Below are 21962 nucleotides of genomic sequence, written 5' to 3' on the forward strand. Positions count from 1 at the left end.
GTCGCGGGCTCGGACGTCGCGGCTCCCGGAAACCTGAACACACCGCGCCATGCCTCGGGGCTCCGGGGTGGATGAGAAATGAAAAGCGAGTCTGATTCCAGACCCTTCCTCGCCTCGGTCTGTCTCTCCCCGCCATACAAGCACAATAGAGAAGCTTCTGTCCCGGTGGTCATGGAGTTCCACATTCGTGAGCCGCGGAGCGAGGCACTCAGGACCACCACGGAAAGCCACACCTGGGGTTCGCACAGCTGCCCCTATGCGTGCAGGGCGCCCCCTTGGAATGGCTCAAGGCCCAACCCTAACTACCTCAGCAGATGGGTTACGCTTCCAGTTTCAGTTCCAGAAAATGCTTTTGGAATTATTTCTTTAATATTTTCTTCTCCTTTCTTTGATCTATTTCTGGAACTTCTATTAATTAGAATTTAGACCTCTTCTACTGTGTCATAAAGTATTACAATGTCACTTAAACGCAACCTCTTTGTTTCTTGATGATGGTGGTGACTCAGGTTTTGTTTTTTGTTCTTGTTTTTACCATGTTTGTTTCATTTGGAGAGATTTCTTCTGCTGTTACAATCCTCTCGAGTTTTCTTCTGTCTTATTTAAAATTACTAAAAGCTCTTTTTTCCCCTCTATTTCTTTATTGTAGGTTTTTTCTTTTATTTATTATTTTGATAGCCTTAATGCTCTAAAAAGGTTATGCAAAATGTTTTATGTTTTCTTCCCCCTGCAGAGTCTCTGTTTATACCTCAATTTTTTTTTTTTTTTTTGCTTTTGGCTATTTGATTTGTTTTTATGTTAAAAGCCTCCCTTAGGTTCCCTATTTTGTGTTCATATTTACCAGGTCATTAAGAGTGGGTGATGGAAAACCCTAGTTCAAAACTCTCAGTATGCAGGTGGGTTCGTTGACTCTGTCACTATAAGTGATCTTGCCAGGTCTTGTCATTGTCATGGGGAAGACCATATTGCATTGCATTGCATTGTACTGTATCTGTATCTATATCTGTATTGTATTGTATCTGTATCTGTATTGTACTGTATTGTAATGTATCTGTATTGTATTATATCTATATTGCATTGTATTGTATCTGTATTGTATTGTATCTGTATTGTATTGCATTGCATTGCATTGCGTGGTATTTAGATCTTTCATCTAGGGCTGAGCAGATTCCCTAGAGAAGATTCATTCTTTTTTCCTTCTTCAAAAGTAAGTGCTTGACAACCAGTGATCTAGTTGTGGATAAAGCACAGGGACTCAGTTTCTAATATGCATATGTTCACTTAATACCTGTTTTCAGTATGATGTAAACATCCTTGAGTATCCACAAGGTTCCCCAGTGTAGAGCCCTCTGTGTCACCTCCTCCAGAGACTAGATTTCTGCTGGTTTACCTGGATGGAGGCAGTTATCTGAATGTTCAAGAAAAGGAAGTGGAACTGGGGCTGTAACCCCCTTCTTGGCAGGTTCAATCTTTTTTTTTTTTTTTAAATTTTTAAAGTATCATCACATTGCCCCTTCCGACTCCAGAAGTCGCTGAGCCCATAAATCCTCAGTCTCTTTTGCAATTCTTCGAGGTAAACTGGACTAATTCTCACCTTTTATAACCCAAGCTCAGTATACAGCTTTTACCAGTGTGCTCCCATGTCTGCCACTCATTGGTCATTTCATTTTCAAAATTATGTTGTCTCCACTTTCATTTTTTGTATTTGTGAATTCATGCCTTTTAAAATGTTCCCTTACTATACAGCCCAGTGGAGTTTGGGAAGGTAATTCTATTTGTATCTTTAATTCACCAAGCAGCAAACTTGTGTCTCTATACAGTTAAGAGCTTTTCTTTACCACTTAGGTCACTAAGAAGAAAAGCCCAAATATAATACAGATATGGGTTTATAAGTGTTCTAATGCAACAGAACGAAAAATGATATCTAGAGTCCAATGTCCACCTCCATCACCAAATTATCATGGAGATGTTATAAGTTTATATTTGATTCCTCAAGTTTGTGCCTCCAGAAACACAATTTTATTGCTAGCTCATAATTTCTCAGCCTTTTAACAACTAGCTCATACTAAATTTAAAAAATACACAAAAGACTGCTGCGTAAAAAAAGCACCATACTTTTTTTTTTTTAGATTTTATGTATTTATTTGACAGACAGAGATCACAAGTAGGCAGAGAGGCAGGCAGAGAGAGAGAGAGGAGGAATCAGGCTCCTCGCTGAGCAGAGAGCCCAATGTGGGACTCAATCCCAGGACTCCGAGATCATGACCTGAGTCAAAGGCAGCGGCTTAACCCATTGAGCCACCCAGGCACCCCAGCACCATACTTTATTAACTTAAAGTAAACATACTACCAATTGAAAGAAATATTCAAATTGTATGAATTGCAATTCTATGATCAAAGTGCAGAAGGCAAAAATAATAATGAAGTTATTTTAAAAGACTTAAACATTAATTATTAATAGTATGATGCTATATTAGTTTGATGTTTCTTAGTATGTCAATTTGCCAGTTAAACCATTATCAAAATTCTTAATTATAAATAATTCAATATAAAAGAAATTTCATAGCAAATAAGGCTATGAAAGGGGGGGAGGACATTGCATTAGGACAAGTCCGGACTGATATATCCTGCTATTAAGTATGTATCTCTATTAAAAGTCCAACAGGCATCACAGTCTTAACACACTTAAACCTAGACTCAAAACATTCTTGCCCAACCTAGTCTTTCTTCTGTGTTACCTATCCCAGCAAGTTGACACTTGTTTTGGGGTCTTCCCATTATCATCCAAATCCCACTGATTTCTAAGACATTTTGAGTCCATAAGTGAGACCCCTCATTTTTTTTTTTAAATTATCTCTTCAAAAAAAGTTAATCCAGAACCTCCTTTTAGTTACTCATCTGGTCACCAAAAAAAAAAAAAAAAAAAAAAAAAAAGGCAGAGACTCACTGAGGCTAATTCAAGCAAGAGGATTTATTGTAGTAAGCTTTATAAAGTGAGGCACATCAAAATTTTCAAGAGTTTATTCGAGTATACATTGATTTGAATCAGACAGCACCAAACCAGAGGTGTTTAGGAGTGCTCTGCCTATGGGAGCGAGGAGAAAAGATTTTACAGAGAAGATACAGCAAAGCAAGGAAATTATTTGATTGGCTATAGCTTAAGTAATTACCTTATTTGTAAAAGCTTTGTTAGCAATGGTTGGTTGTTCTAGAGTTTGTTTGTTTGTTTGTTTGTTTGTTTTTCTCAGATTTGAGTGCATTGACTCCGCCTTAGGTTTTGATTTGGCTAATGGCCTCCTTGTTGAACTACTTTGACATGAGTGAGTGGGAAATGACAATAATTTGGAAGGAGGGACCATAATAGGGATGGTCTTCTGTGAGGTTAGGGCTGTAAGTAGTTTAGATTCATAGTAGCTCCCAAGACTGTGGCATCAGGAGTCCACAGAGCTCTACTCTAGCATGCTGCTGTTAGTGTGCCTATGAAGCATATTACAGATCTGCTCATCACAATCACCTCCAGAATCTTCCCCTGAGTATTAGCTCAGTTTCAAAAGAGGAAAGCCTAGGTCGTCTTCATGAGCCAGGCCACTAAGTCAGACTTGTCTATGCATCCTTGTTGGATGCACTGTCTGCTTCTGTCCAGAGAGCTCCAAACAGGGGTACAGTGAGGCATGCTGCCCTCCATTCACTGGATACTCCAAACAGGAGAATCACTGGGGCCCAGACATGGAGGCACACTAAACCCTTCCCTTTTTTTTTGCCTTACTTACCTATGCCAATACTGACTAAAGATATCTAAAACGATACAGTGAAGTTCAGGAAACTACTTTTGGGCATCAAAAGAGGGGACAGTATTCACGTGACTCTTTGCTGCAGGGCACCACCAAAAACCCAGGAGATTTTCCACATGGGTTAGGTCAAAGTACCTTTTTTATTTTTTTTCTGACTATGAAAACACACACACACACACCACATTTTCATTCATTCTGCTTAGAAATGTAATATTTTCTAGGTATAATATTCTTATAGCTTTACTTTAAGAATGTTAGGTATTTTCATTTGTTACAAAGGCAATTTCCAATAATCAAATTATAGATCAGTTGAATTCACTTCCTGTTATACAGTTAAGAATAGTGTCAAAATGACATCACAAAAAGAACCATCTGGAGGGTAAAGATACAGACTGAATGTATTTTCCAAGTCAAGAATGAAACAAGACAAAAAAGACACTCTTAAAATATTAATTTTCTTTTTTACATAGACCCTAATGTCAAATATTTAACCTGTTAATATGACAACTAAGGTAATATTTCCATTCTCATTTTCATAGGAAAGATTATTCCACTGAAAATTATATAATAAATCTTAAGTTTGACATGGTTTCTACAAGCAAGTAAACAGTGAGAGGAAACTAGTTCAAATAAGCTTTAAGACAACATTCATCTGATAATTATAGACTCTAAGAAAGCAAAAATGTCCCTTACAGGATCTTTAGGATAATCTTTCACTTCTGCAAGAAAACCTTCTGCAGTATTCCCAGAATATGCCAATTCAGTATGCCTTTAATTGTTTTCTGTGATGGGAATCTTCAAACATGATAAAAGCCCAACTTCATTTTTGGACAGTTGGAATTGTCCAATGTTCCAATGTTAAGATATGCTCTGTAGGCCTTATTAACTACAAGAAAAAAATCCTGTAGTTATTACACAAAGAACACCATAAGGAAATCAAAGTATACTAGTAACAAAAGAAACCAAAACACACACAAAAAGACAGGAGGATAAGAAACTGAGAAAAACAGATCTACAAAAGAACCAGAAATGGGCACCTGGGTGGCTCAGTGGGTTGGACCATTGCCTTCCACTCGGTTATGATCTCAGAGTCTTGGGATCAATCCCCACATCGGGCTCTCTGCTCAGCAGGGAGCCTGCTTCCTCCTCTCTCTCTGCCTGCCTCTCTGTCTACCTGTGATCTCTGTCTGTCAAATAAATAAATAAAATCTTCAAAAAAAAAAAAACCAACCAGAAAACAATTAACAAAATGGCAATAGTAAGTTCTTACTTATCAATGATTAAAGACAAATCAGATTCTCCAAATGAAAGATACAGAATTGCTGGATGGATTAAAAAGAAAATCCAACAATATGCTGTCTTTATGAAACTCATTTTAGGGGTGGATGGCCCATTCAGTTTAGCATCTGATTCTTGATCTCAGCTCAGGTCTTGATGTCAGGGTCATGAGCTCAAGCTCTGTGTTTACTAAAAAACAAAAAAATAATAATAAAAATAAAAATAAAAGAGAAACTCACATTAGCCTTAAAGATGTATAAACTGAGTGAAAGATGGAAAAACGCACTTCAGGCAAATAGTAATTTTAAAAAAAGTCAGGGGTAACTATGTTTATATCGGATAAAATGGACTTCAGTCAATTACAGAAAAGTCTTTATATAATAATAAGTGGGTGAATACATCAAAGAGGTGTAACAACTGTAAATATTTATGCCCCCAATATCAGAACACCTAAATGAATAATAAGCCAAAACTAACAGAGCTAAAAGGAGAAATAACAATAATACAATAATAGTTGGGGACTTTAATAACCCAGTCTCAACAATGGACAGCTAATCCGGAGAATCTATTAGGAAACAGCAGATTTGAACAACACCGTAGACCAAATGGATCTGATATATACAGAACAACCATCAACAACAGCGTAATGCGTACTCTTCTCAGGCTCACATTCCTAGGATGTCAGGCCTGTTTGCTAGGATATGAAGCTATGTTTCTAGAATATGTTAGGGCACAAAGCAAGTCTCAGAAAATTCAAGAAGACTGAAATCATACCGAGTATCTTCTCTGAACACAAAAGCATGAGACTAAAAATCAGTGAGAAGACGGTAACTGGAAAGTCAGGAGCACATAGAAATGGAAGACTCATGAAATGCTCCTGGTGGAAGTGCTTATTACAAAGATTTGCTTTCAATGTTACTAATATCTAAAGAATTAAAAATTAGACTGGCCTCAGAGTTCCGTGTTCTATATCACGGATCACTGTGAGATGTATAGCAATATTTTAGGGTGAAGGAGAAAGATTTTCATCCAAGCAGCTTATAGTGAGCCAAACTGTGGTGTACCTGTGAAAGCTGTTTTAGGACAATTCAGGTCGTTCAAGATGACATAAGGTATGTAACTCACGTCCTCGTCCTGCAAAATCATTCACAGCAACTGAGGAGTGACTCCACGGAACAGAGAAAACAGAGAAGTTCTGTCATAAGAGAGCTGTTGACCCATGGGAATAATCCCAACATAAACCCAGCAAGCAAGAACAGTAAACATGATAGTGACGTGGTGCAGACGCTCGGGCCCCAGACTCGGTAGTCGGGTCCCGGCCACGAGGCAGGGACGCGGCGGTGGCTTCGGGGCCCTCGTCCAGCGGGTCTGGCGGGAGGGGCCTGTGCGCCGCGGCGGGGGGGCGGGGGGACGGGGTCGGCCGGGGCGGGGCCGGCGGGGGTGGGACGTCAGCCTGGGCTTGGCGCAAGGCGCGCCCGGAAACCGGGGACCGCCGCGTGCGGTTGCTATGGAGACGGCGGGCGCCGCGGAGAGGGGCCGCTGGGCCGCAGCGGCGGGATGCCGCGCCGGGGCCCCGGAGCCCCCGGAAGGCGGAGACACGTGAGCGAGCGCTTGCGCGGGCGGCAGGAGCAGGCGCTGAGCAGCCGCATGTACCTGCTGCGGGAGACCGGCCCCACCGGCTTCCTGCTGCGGGAGGACGCGCCGGACGGCGGCGACTTCCGAGTGAGCGCGCCCCGCGTCCCGCTCCCGCCCCGCGTCCCGCTCCCGCCCCGCGTCCCGCTCCCGCCCCGCGTCCCGCTCCCGCCCCGCGTCCCGCTCCCGCCCCGCGTCCCGCTCCCGCCCCGCGCCCCGCCTGCGCCCCGCGTCCTGCTCCCGCCCCGCGCCCCGCCTGCTCCCCCCTGGCCACCCCTGCAGTCCCCGGGCCGCCCGCACGCCCCCGCATGCCCCGCATTAGCTCCGGCCGGGACGCAGCGCCCTCAGGTAAAGCTCGGTCCTGCGCGTCAGGACCCCGGCCGGGCCGGTCTCCAGCTCTAGATAAGGGGCTGAGACGCGGGGTCCGCCGGCAGGCGACGGTCCCGGGGGTCCCGGGGGTCCTGGCCCCGTGACTCGGAGACCCACGACCTGCCTGCACCCCTGACGCGGACCGGAATGACCCGGGCGCTGCTCACTCGGCGGCCGCTGGGCTCAGGAAGACCCGCTCGTGCGCACTCGCAGGGCCGCGCCTAGAACGCTCGGTTTGCGGTGGAGACAGAGTGTCCGTGTCCGTGTCCGCGTCCTTGACCGAGTCCGTGACCGTTTCCGCGTCGTGTCCGCGTCCCCGTCCGTGTCCGCGACCGTGTCCGTGACCGTGTCCGTGACTGTGCTCGTGTTATGTCCGTGTCCTGATCGTGTCCGTGTCCGCGACCTCGTCCGTGCCTGCGTCCGCGTTATGTCCGCGACCGTGTCTGTATCCGCCTTGTGTCTGTGACCCTGTCCGTGTCCTTGTCCCCGTCCTTGTCCGTGTCCTCATCTGTATTGTGTCCGCGTCCGTGTCCACAATCGTGTCCCCATCCGTGTCCGCGTCGTGTCTGCAACTATGTCCGTGTCCATGACCTTGTCCCCGTCCGTGTCCGTGTCGTGTCCGTGACCGTGTCCATGACTGTGTCACCATCTGCGACGGTGTCTGTGACGGTTTCCCTGCCCTTGTCCATGTCCCCGTCCGTGTCCATGTTGTGTCTGCAACCGTGTCCCTGACCATGTCCCTGTCCACGTCCGTGTCTGTGACCATGTCCCGTCTGTGTCCTCCTCCGTGTCCGTGTCGTGTCCACGACAGTCACCGTGACCATGTCCCTGTCTGCTTCCGCGACCTTGTCTGTGACGGTGTCCCCGTCCTTGTCCGAGTTCCCATCTTTGTCCCCGTCTGTGTCCGTGTCGTGTCCGCGACAGTGACCGTGTCCCTGTCCATGTCCGCGTCCTCCACTCGGGCCGCTCTCAGCGCCGTGGCCCCACCCCCAGGGCCGAGTCAGGAAACGCACATTCTGTGTCCCGCGCTTTCCGGACTGAGTGCGAGTCACCGGCCCCTTTCAGACACCATCTGTCCCCTCTGTCCCTCCTGTCCCTTCCGTCACTTCGTCTCTAAGAACGCTGTCATGCATCCGTGTCCGTCCGGGGCAGACTCGGTGAACGCGTCTTCTCCATAAGATGTGATGCGGGTGTAGACGAACCAAACAGCAGAAACCCAGCGTGGGCTGGTCCTCGGCAGGACACGGCGGCCTTTTCCGGGAGAAATTTCCCATCGGCGGCCGGGGTGTGGGTCCCCGAGTCCCGACCGGCAAGGCAGTCCGTGGAGACCAAGAGCGCGCGGAGGCCTGGGCTTGAGCGGCTCCCGAAATCCCACTCGTGCCTGTGACCCATTAGATTAATCTTATTCTGGCTCCAAAAATTAACCGAGGGTTTCTCCTGAAGATGCATTTTCCTTTAAAGGTGTTTTTAGGGAATCCTCACGTCTGCAACTGCGCCACGTTTCTGGAGGGCGGGGAGCTCTGCAAGCACATCTGCTGGTGAGTGACTGCGAGGTGCACCTGTTCTCCCCGCGGGTGCCCAGGACAGGGGGTCGGTCCTGGGAGGGTGTGACCGTAACATGGCTACAGTGTTGCAGTGTGCTGGGTGGTATTTTATTTCATTCTGAAAATGAAGGGAGGTTTAACTTGAGAAACACCCTACCACCGCCGCAAGGTGTAAATGTTAAATGTTTCTGGTAAGAAAAAAGTCACTTCCTAGGGTCTCCTTGTGTACAGATGTGAAATCTAACTATGAAGAAAAAGAAAAACCTCCCTGATTCCCATCACTGACGGTAATTATGTTCTCACTACAGAATTCCTATTTGCTGTCAGTTAAAAATAAACCTCCAAATATATTTTATTTTTATTCTTTCTAATGATGCATTGTTTTCTTTGTAAATGCAGTACAAATTATTTAATAACAAATTCATTATAATTTTCTTCATTATGATATACTTTTAATCTGTTATTTTTGTTTTCAATACGCATGTTACTATGAATCTTTGAAGATAGTAGGACTCCACTGAGGATTGCTTCCAACAAATCTGAAATTTTTCCTCTAATGTCAGAATCTTTGTAGGGGAGTCCCAGAAATGGAAATTTAAAAAAGCTCTTTCCATTTAGTGGTTAGAAAGAGTTTGCAATTCTTTCCATTCCTTCCATTTTTTTCATTCTTTCAACTTATTTTGTTTTACTCATCTATATACAAACAAATCATAAATTATATTATTATAGAAAGTTTGATATTTGAGAGTAAAAAAAATTTGAGAGTAAAATAAAAAATTAAGCAAAGAGTTTATATCTTGCATATCTGTCATTTCCAATGCTTTTAGTTACCAAGTTTTTGTTGTTTCCTTTTATCAGTTTTTATTGAGAATTGCTAACACAATTTGCTGTAGTTAGCATGGAAGATATAAAATATGGTCCTTTCAAAACTTTTAGTTTGGTTTTATTATTAAAAATAATAAATTACATTTATTAAAATAGGTTTTTTTCATTTTTTATTTAGTGCTAGCTTCCTCAGGGCAAGGGCTTTCTGTTCTCATTTTTATGTAATGTAACTCATTTTTAAAAATATATATACCAGGGCCACCTGGGTGGCTCAGTGGGTTGAAGCCTCTGCCTTTGGCTCAGGTCATGATCTCAGGGTCCTGGGATCAAGCCCCACAAAGGACTCTCTGCTCGGTGAGGAGCCTGCTTCCCCCTCTCTCTCCTTGCCTCTCTGCCTGCTTGTGATCTCTGTCAAATAAATAAATAAAATTTTTAAAAATAAATTAAATAAAAAAATATATATATAAAATAAAAATTTACCAAACTAAATGGAAATATGATTCAAGTATTTAATATACAGTGTATTTCATATATATATGTAAGAGTTTCCTTTGTTTTTCTCACTTTTTAAAAAAGCCATATTCCATTTTAATTGGTGATATTTGAAGTGTTTTTATTATCGTACATTAAAGTTATATATGGAGGAAAACAGTCATTTGGTATGCTTCAGAAAATTATTCCATTTTCGGGAGTAAGCAACCTGTAGAGCAGCTTAAAGGAAGTACTATGAATACCTCCGTTCCCTCACTGTCTCTGTGAGCAGCCATACCTCCTGAAGAAATGCATGAACTCCCTCTGACAGATCTCTTTTATAAATGTCGTTTATTTTCATTTATCATACTTTTTTCACATATGCTGACTGTAAAACATGTATTTACTATCTTTTGCATGAGTATAGTTAACATATTTAACTACTATTATAACAGAAAACTGATCAGTATTAAGTTTATTTATAAATTTTATAATGCTATTCCTGTCTTAAGATTAAAACAAAATATTTATTTTTCAGTTGTATCAGAAATAAATGTTTTATTTTGGTTTTCTGTCTGTGAATATTAGGGTCTTGTTGAAAAAATTCAAACTTCCAAGAACTCATGAATGTAAGTTGTGTTTTTTTCTTTTATTTTTTGAAGTTAACAGTTTTGGTGATTTTTTTGTTTGGACATAGTCTAAATTTAAAGAATTATTTTCCTAGACAGTCTGACAACTATCTATAGCTCCATTTGTTACATTTAAGACAGTTGAACATTTTTCTTCCTTAATTAAAAAATGTAACTTTATATGTCATATCAAATTCAGTGGCATTTTATTTAAAAAGGGGTGAAACAATGGCCAGTTATTCTGAAGCCAATATTCCCCTTTTGTGTTCTAAGTAAAGATTCACATAAAATTATTATAATTACAGGAAAAATAAGAAATGTAATTTTTAGATCCCATCAATAGACAATTAACATGGTACATGATTTCATTAAAAAGGTCTCCTGACTGAAATTTGTATGCAAAAATATATAGATATATTTAAAAATCTATAAATATATATTTTTAAGAATAAAATAGTTTTATGTCAACACTGAAATTGAGCTTAGAGTCTAGCATATAGTTGTGTAACTTTAAGTTCTGGAGTCCTCAGAATTAAAAGAGAAGGAAAAATAATTTTGTTACAGGTCATTTGGATTTGTAGATTTTATAAAAAAAGATATTGTTGGGGCGCCTGGGTGGCTCAGTGGTTAAGCCGCTGCCTTCGGCTCAGGTCATGATCTCAGGGTCCTGGGATCGAGTCCCGCATCGGGCTCTCTGCTCGGCGGGGAGCCTGCTTCCTCCTCTCTCTCTCTACCTGCCTCTCTGCCTACTTGTGATTTCTCTCTGTCAAATAAATAAATAAAAAAAAAAAAAAAAAAAAAAGATATTGTTGTTAGGGACTTGCTTCTGTAGCCATGTAGTTACTTGGCCTATCATAGACCCACCTAAGAATTGCAATAACATTTTAAAATTTATTAGTGGATGTTTATAATGATAATAAAGAAAGTAATAATTTTCAGTTTTTTAGTTCTAAGAGTACTGGTTTTACTAGCCAAGTTTAATTCCTCCCAACTGTCATATAAGCACAATTATAATAAACATTTAACAGTTGTGCTAGATAAATTAATGTTACTGTTTCACGTGCATTTTTCTTTTATACTCTTCCCCCACTTTACACGTTCTTTCAGAAATGTCCCCATTCTCTGTGGCTGCTGTTACCTCTCTAGCAGTGATGTCAGCATCTTCTCAACAGAGCAGTATCTCTGACTTCAGGGCACCTCAGTTTTGCAAGACCCACAGGCATTTTAAATACTAAATTTCTCCCCATCTGTGCCCCCGTCTTTATGCCCTACCTCATATGTTAGCTCTCCAAAACGAGAAACCATGGGTTCTCCTGATTTCCTCTCTTAATTTCTTCCCTCATCTCTCTATCACTCTTAAATCCTACTTCCATGACACCCTCCCTTCGTCTCAGCGGAGTTCTCATCTTTCCGTCCGCACGTTTGTCCATCTTCACAAGCCCTGCGTCGCATTCCTCGGAGCCCCTTTCCTTGCCCGCACTTTGCTGCTGCCTCCTTCACACTGGAGACTTAATTCTCTACATTGTGTTCTCTCCAATCCCTTCATGCACGATGATTAGTTTCTGTGAAATCATACATATCGTTTTCTTTAGTATTTCTTCGCTCTGTATCCACCTGACGTCAGATGGTCACGTCCTCTCCCATTTCATCTCCCCAGTTTGAGATCATTTTCATGAGCTTCTGTGCAAGTGCTGTCCAACAGAAATGGAATGTAAACCACATGGGTAATTTTCTAGTAGATGTACTACAAAAAATAAGAAGAAATAGGGAAAATTAATTTTAATATGTTAATTTAATCCAATGCATCAAAATATTGTCATATCAACATGTTATCAGTGTAAGAATTATGCGATTTTTTATACTGTCCTCAAGTCTAGTGTGTATGTTATCCATACAGAGCATCTCATCTCAGATACTGTTATCAACCTAAAAAACTTATCCGCATTTAGATTTCAAAAAGTAGTCAGTTGGAAAAAAGATTCATGTGATACCTGAATTGTTACAAACATACTTACAAATTTTTTAGTAACTATCAATTATCAGTTTTCAACTTAAATTTAAATGAAACAAAATTAAAAATTTAGTTTTTCAGTCACATGAGCCACATTTCAAGTGCTCAGTGGCCACATGTGGCTAATAGCCAGCTACTCTATTAGTGCGGCTCTACAGCACTGAACTTGGCAAGTAGTTACCATACTGTGTATTAGCCAGGAGCCTCTGCTAGATACTTCTTATAAATCAAAACATATGAATACTAACATTTATGGATTTTTTCATTTACAAAAATAGTGATTTCATATGGACCAGCATAATACTTATATTGTGTTATCCTTTGTATGTCTTGAAGACAGAAACCATGTTTTGTTCCTTTTATAAATATTGGTCTACAATAGGGAATTCTTTAAATGTTTAACCCTATACATTAATTTTGAAAAATGAATACTTCCTACTAAAAGATCTTGTATATCTTTTATATTTAAAAGGAGTTTTGGGCGCCTGGGTGGCTCAGTGGGTTAAGCCGCTGCCTTTGGCTCAGGTCACGATCTCAGGGTCCTGGGATCGAGTCCCGCATCAGGCTCTCTGCTCAGCGGGGAGTCTGCTTCCTCCTCTCTCTCTCTCTGCCCGCCTCTCTGCCTACTTGTGATCTCTCTCTCTGTCAGATAAGTAAATAAATAAAATCTTTTAAAAAATTAAAAAAAATCTTTATAAAAGGAGTTTTAATCAACATCGAGAAAATCTTATTTGCACATCAATAAAATTTATAATGTAAATGAAAGCTAGAGCAAACATACATAAAAATTAAAGTAACTTAAAGGAGGCTATAAATATTTATTATATAAATATGTACATAATGGAGGAGATGGTTAGGAGTAATGGGGCAAGAGTGTTTTGAATATCATTCCTAGATTCTCCTAAAACATATCAGGAAACTATTATTTGTACACTCATCCTGCATATCAAAAACATGAGACTTTTTTTTTGAAGACTTACAAAGATGATTACCCAGGAATTTTATAATAAAGATACCAGTTTTTTATATCAGGCCAAACCTTCATTTATCACCCAATAGTTCTATTCTTTCCTTTGATAGTTTGTTTTTTTATAGGGAGCTGAGGGACAAATAACTAAGAGTCAAAATTTATCATTCTCTTCATTTTGTAAATGTTGGCATTAGAGAAACATAGTTTATTCAACTCCCCTCTTCTTTTATAAAGGAGATTCTGAAGGTTCCACGGCTGACAGCAGACAGACGCGACGTGTAAACCGACTTCCTGAGCTCTTCCCTTCTCCCTTTCTCTTCTTATTTTTGTCTAGAGATGTCATCTGTTCCTTTTTTAATTAAATACGTACAAAAAAAATAAGAACCACATTTAAGGAATTTTTTTTGTAATTCTCATTACAAAGATAAAACCCTTTTATACTTTCTTACTTCCTTTTTGAGTTTGTATTTATGTCTGCCTAATACTCCATGGGGATTCTGTCTTCTGCCTTCATCACACACTTACTTTATAAACATTTTCAGTGCTATGTAATCTCTGTAATTAAAGTCATCGATGGCTAACATTATTTCACTGAATATGGTGTATCAGAATTTAGTTAACATTCTTCTATTGTTAGTCATTAAATTTATTTCTAACTACTTGTTATATTCTTTGTACATGATGTTTTCTCTTCTTCCAATTGTATCTTTGGCCTAAAGTCTCAGTAATTGGATTTTAGATTAAAAGTATTAATATTTTTATGTCTGCCACCCACATGTATTACAAAATTGATCTTGAAAATACCTTTGCTGGGACTCCTGGGAGGCTCAGTCATTTAAGCGTCTGCCCTCAGCTCAGGTCATGATCCCAGGGTCCTGGGACGAAGCCCTATATCACCCTCCCGCTTCTCCCTCTGTCTGCCTTTCCCACGGCTTTTGCTATCTCTCTCTCTTTGACAAATAAAGAAGTAAATATTTTTTTTTAATTTTTTATTTTTTATAAACATATATTTTTATCCCCAGGGGTACAGGTCTGTGAATCACCAGGTTTACACACTTCACAGCACTCACCAAAGCACATACCCTCCCCAATGTCCATAACCCCACCCCCCTACTCGCAACCCCCCTCCCCCCAGCAACCCTCAGTTTGTTTTGTGAGATTAAGAGTCACTTATGGTTTGTCTCCCTCCCAATCCCATCTTGTTTCATTTAACTTCTCCTACCCACTTAAGCCTCCATGTTGCATCAAGAAGTAAATATTTAAAAAATAAATAAATAAAATACTTTTGTTGATTGTAATTTCCACAATTTATCAATTTTCTGCTAGTTTTGCTTTGGGATTCATGTTTAGGTCATATTATTACTTAACCATATAATGAAAGACATGAACAAAATACCTAAGTCCCCAAAGAAAATAATTTAAAAATATGAAGAAATACTTTGTAATGTTAATAATATTTCTATAGTTTTATAAAAAAAGGCTATCATACAGAACATGCAACAGTGCCAGATACAAGGTTCATTATAATCTATTTATTCCTACTAAACTTAAATAAGAGAACGGTTTCATTCTCCCATACATCTAACGTATCCTTAGAAGATCTAAAATGCCTTCATATAACTTTTGTAAATACAAAAAGAAATAACATAAGGGAAACAACATTTCATGTATCTGTCACTGCCTATTCAGTAACAATGTTTATTCTGTCTGTGCCTCCTTTGTATTTCACTTCACTTTTCTTTGAACATCTCCCATTGCCTTCTGATAAGGTTCGCTTTATCGCTCTTCTTTGTAAAAGAATACTCTTTCATGGTCTCATACGTTAATTTCTCCAAATTATCTCAGAAGAGCTCTTTTCTCCCTTGCATTTTCCAGTTCATATTATACCACATAGGACAATTTATGACCAGCTCCTCTTACGAGCTTTTATGTTTCAGTAATTCTGCTGCTTTAGAAAATATTTATTCCCAAAAGCACAATTTTTGGTCTTTGTTTTCCTCCCCATTTTTTTAGAGTGCAGATGTCACTCTGTCTCTGTGACAAATAGCCTTCATCCTCCAAAGTAATGGGAAATTAGAGTACATTACCCTGTTAATTCCACCTCCACCCCACCTCATACATGGAGCAGAGATTTCTGTATTGAAATGTGCCTGTGATGTTTTCAGTATTATTAGTGTTTAATTGGGAGACTTCCCAGAGAAATTAATCTTTTCATTATCTTGCAAATATTTTTAAAATGTATTTTTGTAAAATGAATAGATATATAAAATGAATAGAATTCAGGGGCACGGATAACAGATGTCATTTGAATTATGACATGTTAAGGAGTGAGAAAAGGAAGAGCGCCTGAGATCGGCCAGAGAATAAAGAATCTGGGATCAAAGCTGTATGTATTAGAAAATAATTTCTTATAAAGACAGCAGGATAGAGAAAATTCATAATTCAAAGAATGCACATCCCAAGGTTATAAGCTGAATAGCTCATAATAGATTGTCCTGAGGAATACTCACCAAATCTGTGGCAGATGTGGCTACCAAGACACTCTTGTACAAACAAAACCAAGATAGGAGAGTAGACACAATTGAGTCTTGCTCTCCTGTTATCCGTTCATTCATTATTCACGTAACAAATATTAATTTTACTAACTACTCAAATATCCCTGCTTCCCTTTGATGTTTTTATGCCCATTTCTTCTGATTATATGTTGATAAAATATTTTTATGGACAAGCTGAACAGATCAAAGTGTAGGACATGATTATAACACCAATCCAAGGATGAGCTCTATCATATAATCAATGCAAAAGCTTTATAAAGTGCAGTATTTGCACTGACTCTTCTCAGTTATGAGAAAAAAAGATAACTTCTGTTCTTTTTATAAATGACTCTTTCCTGACCTTTTGGTTCTGAAAAATACAAAAAGTGGTAAATGCAGGTATAATGATTCAATCAAAACTATCTTTCTGATATTTGAAAGAAAATTCTAATTTTTAGTATAAATTATTACTTTTCTGTATCTCTAATTTTGCCATTGAATTTTAATACTTTGGAATTTTTCACTAGCTGCTTTGCAGTTAGGTCTCGTGGAAGGGGAAATCAGTGACTTGCTTCGAGGGATACATCGAGTTCAAACTCCCCAGCAAGAAACTACTGATGAAACTGTGCGTATTGAAGAAGATGGCTACATTAAACAGAAGGAAATTGATTCACAGGATATCTGCCCAATTTGTCAAGAAGGACTTTTAGAGAAAAAGCTTCCTGTCACATTTTGCAGGTGACATGATTTTTTCTTTTCTATTGAATTATAACTAAAACAGCATTTTGTTAGCTTCAGGTGTACCCTATAATGATCCAGCAGTTCTGTGCATGACTTAGCACTCGTCACCATAAGTGGATTCTTCATCCTCTTTGTCTGTTTCGCCCATGCCCCGACTCACCTCCCCACAGACAACCTCCCTCTCTCTGTATTTAGGAATCTGGTATTTGGGGCACCTGGATGACTCAGTCGCTTGAGCATCTGCCTTTGGCTCAGGTCATGATCCCAGGGTCCTGAGATCAAGTCCCATGTTGGGGGGGGTGCTCAGCAGGGAGTCTGTTTCTCCCTCCCCACTCATATTCTCTCTCTCTCTCTCAAAAATAAATAAATAAGTAAATATCTTTTTTAGGAAAAAGGAGTCTGGTATTTTGCTTGTCTTCTTTTTTCTTTGTTCATTTGTTTTGTTTCTTAAATTCCACATATGAATGAAATTGTGCAGTATTTGTCGTCCTCTGACTGACTTCACCCAGGAACCTGCCCTCTCATTCAATCCACGTTGTCGCCAATGGCAAGACTCGTCCTTCCAGTGTCGAGTCGTGTCCGTGTGTGTGTGTGTGTGTGTGTGTGCGCGCGCGTGTGCCACAGCTTCATTATCCTCTCGTCTACGGACGGACGCTTGAGTCGCTCTCACAACTGGGGTATTGTAAATATGCCGCAGTAAGCATAGAGGTACGTTATCTTCTCGAATTCATGTTTTTGTTTCCCTTCAGTAGATTACCCTCAGTGGAATTACAAAGTCAAGGTAATTCTATATTTAATTTTTTGAAGAACCTCCATACTGCTTTCCAGAGTGGCTACGCAGATTTGCATTTCCGATGTGCAGGAAGGTTCCTTTTTCTCCACACCCTCACCAGCACCTGTTATTTCCTGTGTGTGTGTGTGTGTGTGTGTGTGTATGTGTGTGTGTGTTTCGGACGTTCGGACAGGTGTCCGCTGCACCCCGTTGTGGTTTTGATGCGCATTTCCCCGGTGGCTGGTGGTCTGGACCATCTCTTCGTGTGTCTGTCAACCATCTCTATTACTGCTTTGGAGAAATGTCTATCCAGATCCTCTGCCCACTTTTTTTTTTTTTTAAAGATTTTATTTATTTATTTATTTGACAGAGAGAAATCACAAGTAGATGGAGAGGCAGGCAGAGAGAGAGAGAGAGGGAAGCAGGCTCCCCGCTGAGCAGAGAGCCCGATGCGGGACTCGATCCCAGGACCCTGAGATCATGACCTGAGCTGAAGGCAGCGGCTTAACCCACTGAGCCACCCAGGCGCCCCTCTGCCCACTTTTAATCAGATTATTTGGAGGGGGTTGTTGACTTGTGTAAGTTTTTTTATATATTTTGAATATTAACCCTTGTCTGATACACAATTGCAAACATCTTCCCCCATTCGGTTAGTTGCCTTTTGGTTTTGTTGATGGTTTCCTTTGCTGTGCAAAAAGCATTTGATTTTTATGTAGTCCCGATAGCTTAATTTTGCATTTGCTTCCCTTGCCTGAGGAGACATGTGTAGAAAAATGATTTTATAATGTCAAAGAATTTACTGTCTATGTTTTCTTTGGGGATTTTTATGGTTTCAGATTTCACATTTAGGTCTTTAACGCATGGGTCCAGTTTTATTCTTTTGCCTATAGCTGTCTGGATTTCCCAGCACCGTTTATTGAAAAAACTGTTTTTTTCCTCATTGTATATTCTTGCCTCCTTTGTTTTAGATTAATTAGCCATATAAGTGTAGGTTTATTTTGGGGCTCTCTCTTCTGTTCTATTGATCTGTATGTATTCTACTGTGTTGAGTACTTTAGCTTTGTTTATATCTTCACATTTGGAATTATAATACCTCCAGCCTTTTTTTACCTTCTCAAGTTTGCTTTGGCAATTTGAGGTCTTTTGTGGTCCCATACAAATTTTAGGATTATTTGTTCCAGTTCTGTGAAAAATACTGTTTGTATTCTGATAGAAATTACATTGACTCTGTAGGCTGCTTTGAGAAGTGTGGACATTTTAATAGTATTAATTCTTTTGATCCTAGAATGTGGAGTATCTTTCCATTTGTTGTGTCATCTTTAATTTCTTTCATCAATGTTATATAGTTTCCAGAGTACAGGTCTTTCACTCCTTGGATAAATTTATTCCTAAGTATTTTGTTCCTTTTAATGCAATTATAAGTGGGATTGTTTTCTTAATTTCACTTCCTGTAACTTCATCATTCGTACAGAGAAATGCAACTGATTTCTATATATTGATTTTGTATCCTGTGACCTTACTGAATTTACTTATTCTAGTATTTTTTGGTGGAGTGTGTAAGGTTCTCTCTATATAATATTATGTCATCTGCAAATGCTAAATGTTTTGCTTCTTTACGGATTTGGATGTCATATATTTATTTTTAGGCTGATTGCTGCGGCTAGGGCTCTGAGCTGTGCTGAATCAAAGTAGTGACAGTGGATATCTCGATCGTAGAGGAAGAGCTCTTAGTTTCTCACTATTGAGTGTGATTTCAGTGTGGGTTTTTCATATATGGCCTTTATTATGTTGAGAAATGTTACCTCCAAACCTATTTTTTTGAGTTTTTATCATGAATGTATGTTGTACTTTGTCAAATCTTTATCTGCATCTATTGAGATGATTTTTTTTGTCCTAACTCTTGTTAATGTGATATATCATGTTGATTGATGTATGAACATCAAACCACACTTTTATCCCTGGAATAAACCCCACTTAGTTGTGATGAATCATTTTTAAATGTATTGTTTGATTTGGTTTGCCAATATTTCAGTGAAAATTTTTGCATCTATGTTCATCAGAGAGATTGGCCTGTACGTCTCTCTTTTTATATTATCTTTCCCTGATGTCAGGGTGATGCTGACCTTGTAGAATGAATTTGAAAGCTTTCTTTTCTATTCCATTTCTTGGAATAGTTAGAGAAGAATAGATATTTCTTCCTCTTTAAATGTTTGGTAGAATTCAACCTGTGAAGCCATCTGGTCCTGGACTTTTCTTGGGAGTTTTTTGATTACTGATTGAATTGATCTGTTCAAATTTTCTATTTCTTACTGGAAGTAAATTCAGTTTTGGAAGGTGTTACGTTTCTAGGAATGTTTCCATTCCTTCAACATTGCCCAGTTTGTTGGCATACAATTTTTTATAACATTCTTTTATAATTCTTTGTTTTTCTGTGCCATTTTTTTTCCTTCTTCATATATGGTTTTATTTATTTGAGTCCTCTCTCTTTTTCTTGATGAGTCTAGTGAAAAGTTTATCAATTTTATTAATCTTTTCAAAGAACCAGCTCCTGGTTTCATTGATCTATTCTATCGTTTAAGGAGGGTTTTGTTGTTATTGTTTTGATTGGGTTTTTTTTGTCTCTATTTCATTTCTTTCTACTTTAATCTTTATTTCCTTTCTTCTGCTGGCTTTGGGATTTGTTCTTTTTCTATCTCCTTTAACTATAAAGTTTGAGATCTTTCTTGCTTTTTGAGGTATGTCTGTATTGTTATAAATTTATCTCTTTGATCAGCTTTTGCTTTATCTGAAAGATTTTGGACCATTGTGTTTTCATTTTCATTTGTCTCCATGCATTTTTTAAGTTTCTTTTATATTTTGGTTAACCCACTCAATGTTTACTAACATGTTATTTCACCTCCATTTATTTGTGTTCTCGCCAGATTTTTTCTTCTGTTTCATTTCTAATTTAATACTGTTATGGTCAGAAAACATGCATGATATTATTTAAGTATTTTTTAATTTATTGAGACTTGTTTGTGGCCTAACATGCAGCCTATTCTGGACAGTGTTCCATGTGTACTTGAAAGACAATATATTCTATTGTTTTTGGATAGAATGTTCTGAATATCTGTTAGGTCCGTCTGGCCCAATGTGTCACTGAAATCCACTATTTCCTTGTTGATTTTCCATCTGGCTGACTAACCCATTGATGTAAGTGGTGTATTAATGGCCCTTACTATTACTGTGTCACTGTCAGCTTCTTCCTTGGAGTCTGTTCATAGTTCCTTTATTTACTGCTTCCATGTTGAGAGCAAAAATAGTTACAGTTGTTCTATCCGTTTGTTGGCTTGTTCCCTTTATCATTACGTACTGTCCTTTTTTTCTTGGTACAGTCTTTGTTTTAAAGTCTGTTTTGTCCAATGAAAGTATTGTTACTCTGGCTTTCTTTTCACTTTCATTTGCATGGTAAGTGGTTTTCCATCCCTTCATTTTAAGTCTGCATATATCTTTAGGTCTGAAGTGAGTCTCTTGAGCTTATCATGTAGATGAGTCTTTTTTTAATCCATTTACTACCATCTTTTGATTGGAACATTTATTTCATTTACATTTAAAGTAATTATTGATATGTATATACTTATTGCCATTTTGTTACTTGTTTTATGGTTGTTTTCCTAGTTCTCTGTTCCTTTCTTCTTCTCTTGATCTCTTCCATTGTGGTTTGATGGCTTCCTTTTGTGTTACGCTTGGATTTCTCTCTTCAGTTTTCCTTTTCTGTTTTAAAAATTATTATTATTATTATTATTATTATTATTATTATTATTATAAACATAAAATATATTTTTATCCCCGGGGTATAGGTCTGTGAATCGCCAGGTTTCACAGCACTCAGAGCACTTCAGAGCACTCACCATAGCACAAACCCTCCCCAATGTCCTAACCCCACCTCCTTCTCCCAACCCCCTCCCCACAGCAACCCTCAGTTTGTTTTGTGAGATTAAGAGTCACTTATGGTTTGTCTCCCTTCCAATCCCATCTTGTTTCATTTATTCTTCTCCTACCCTCTTCATTTATTCTATATCATGTGTAGTTTCCTTTTAATGCATGGTTGTCATTAGGTTCGTATATAACATCTTATGCATATAAAAGTCTGTATAAATGTATATCTAAGTTGGTCGCTGAAGTTTGAATTCAGTTGGGCCATATTAGTGGCCACACTGGATGCTTGTCCTCATCCTGTCTGTTGGGGCTGCAGGCACACTGAACTGCAGGGCGCTCTCCTGTGTTGTCTCCTGAGAGGCTCATTGGTACATGGAGCCAGACACCAGAACACATGCCTACTTTCAGCCCCCTTTGTGACTGTCATCACACTGATCTGTATGCAGCCTGCCTTATCCCCTGAGAGGCTTTCATGGGTGG

The 21962-nt window shown here is 39.4% G+C and overlaps 1 protein-coding gene across 4 annotated transcripts in view; it reads left to right on the forward strand.

Annotated features, from left to right (window-relative positions):
• The first annotated feature begins 6591 nt into the window (after positions 1–6591).
• Positions 6592–21962, forward strand: part of ZSWIM2 (zinc finger SWIM-type containing 2) — a 33404-nt gene continuing 18033 nt past the window's right edge. For all 4 annotated transcript variants that reach the window (XM_082690478.1, XM_082690481.1, XM_082690479.1 and 1 more), the window contains exons 1-4: positions 6592–6788; positions 8529–8605; positions 10496–10536; positions 16579–16789. In XM_082690478.1, coding sequence (XP_082546604.1) covers positions 6624–6788; positions 8529–8605; positions 10496–10536; positions 16579–16789 — 494 coding nt within the window. In that variant the 5' untranslated portion in view covers positions 6592–6623. The remainder of the gene's footprint in view (positions 6789–8528; positions 8606–10495; positions 10537–16578; positions 16790–21962) is intronic.

Source organism: Mustela nivalis (genome assembly GCF_964662115.1).
Source record: "Mustela nivalis genome assembly, chromosome: 11".
Lineage (NCBI taxonomy): Eukaryota > Metazoa > Chordata > Mammalia > Carnivora > Mustelidae > Mustela > Mustela nivalis.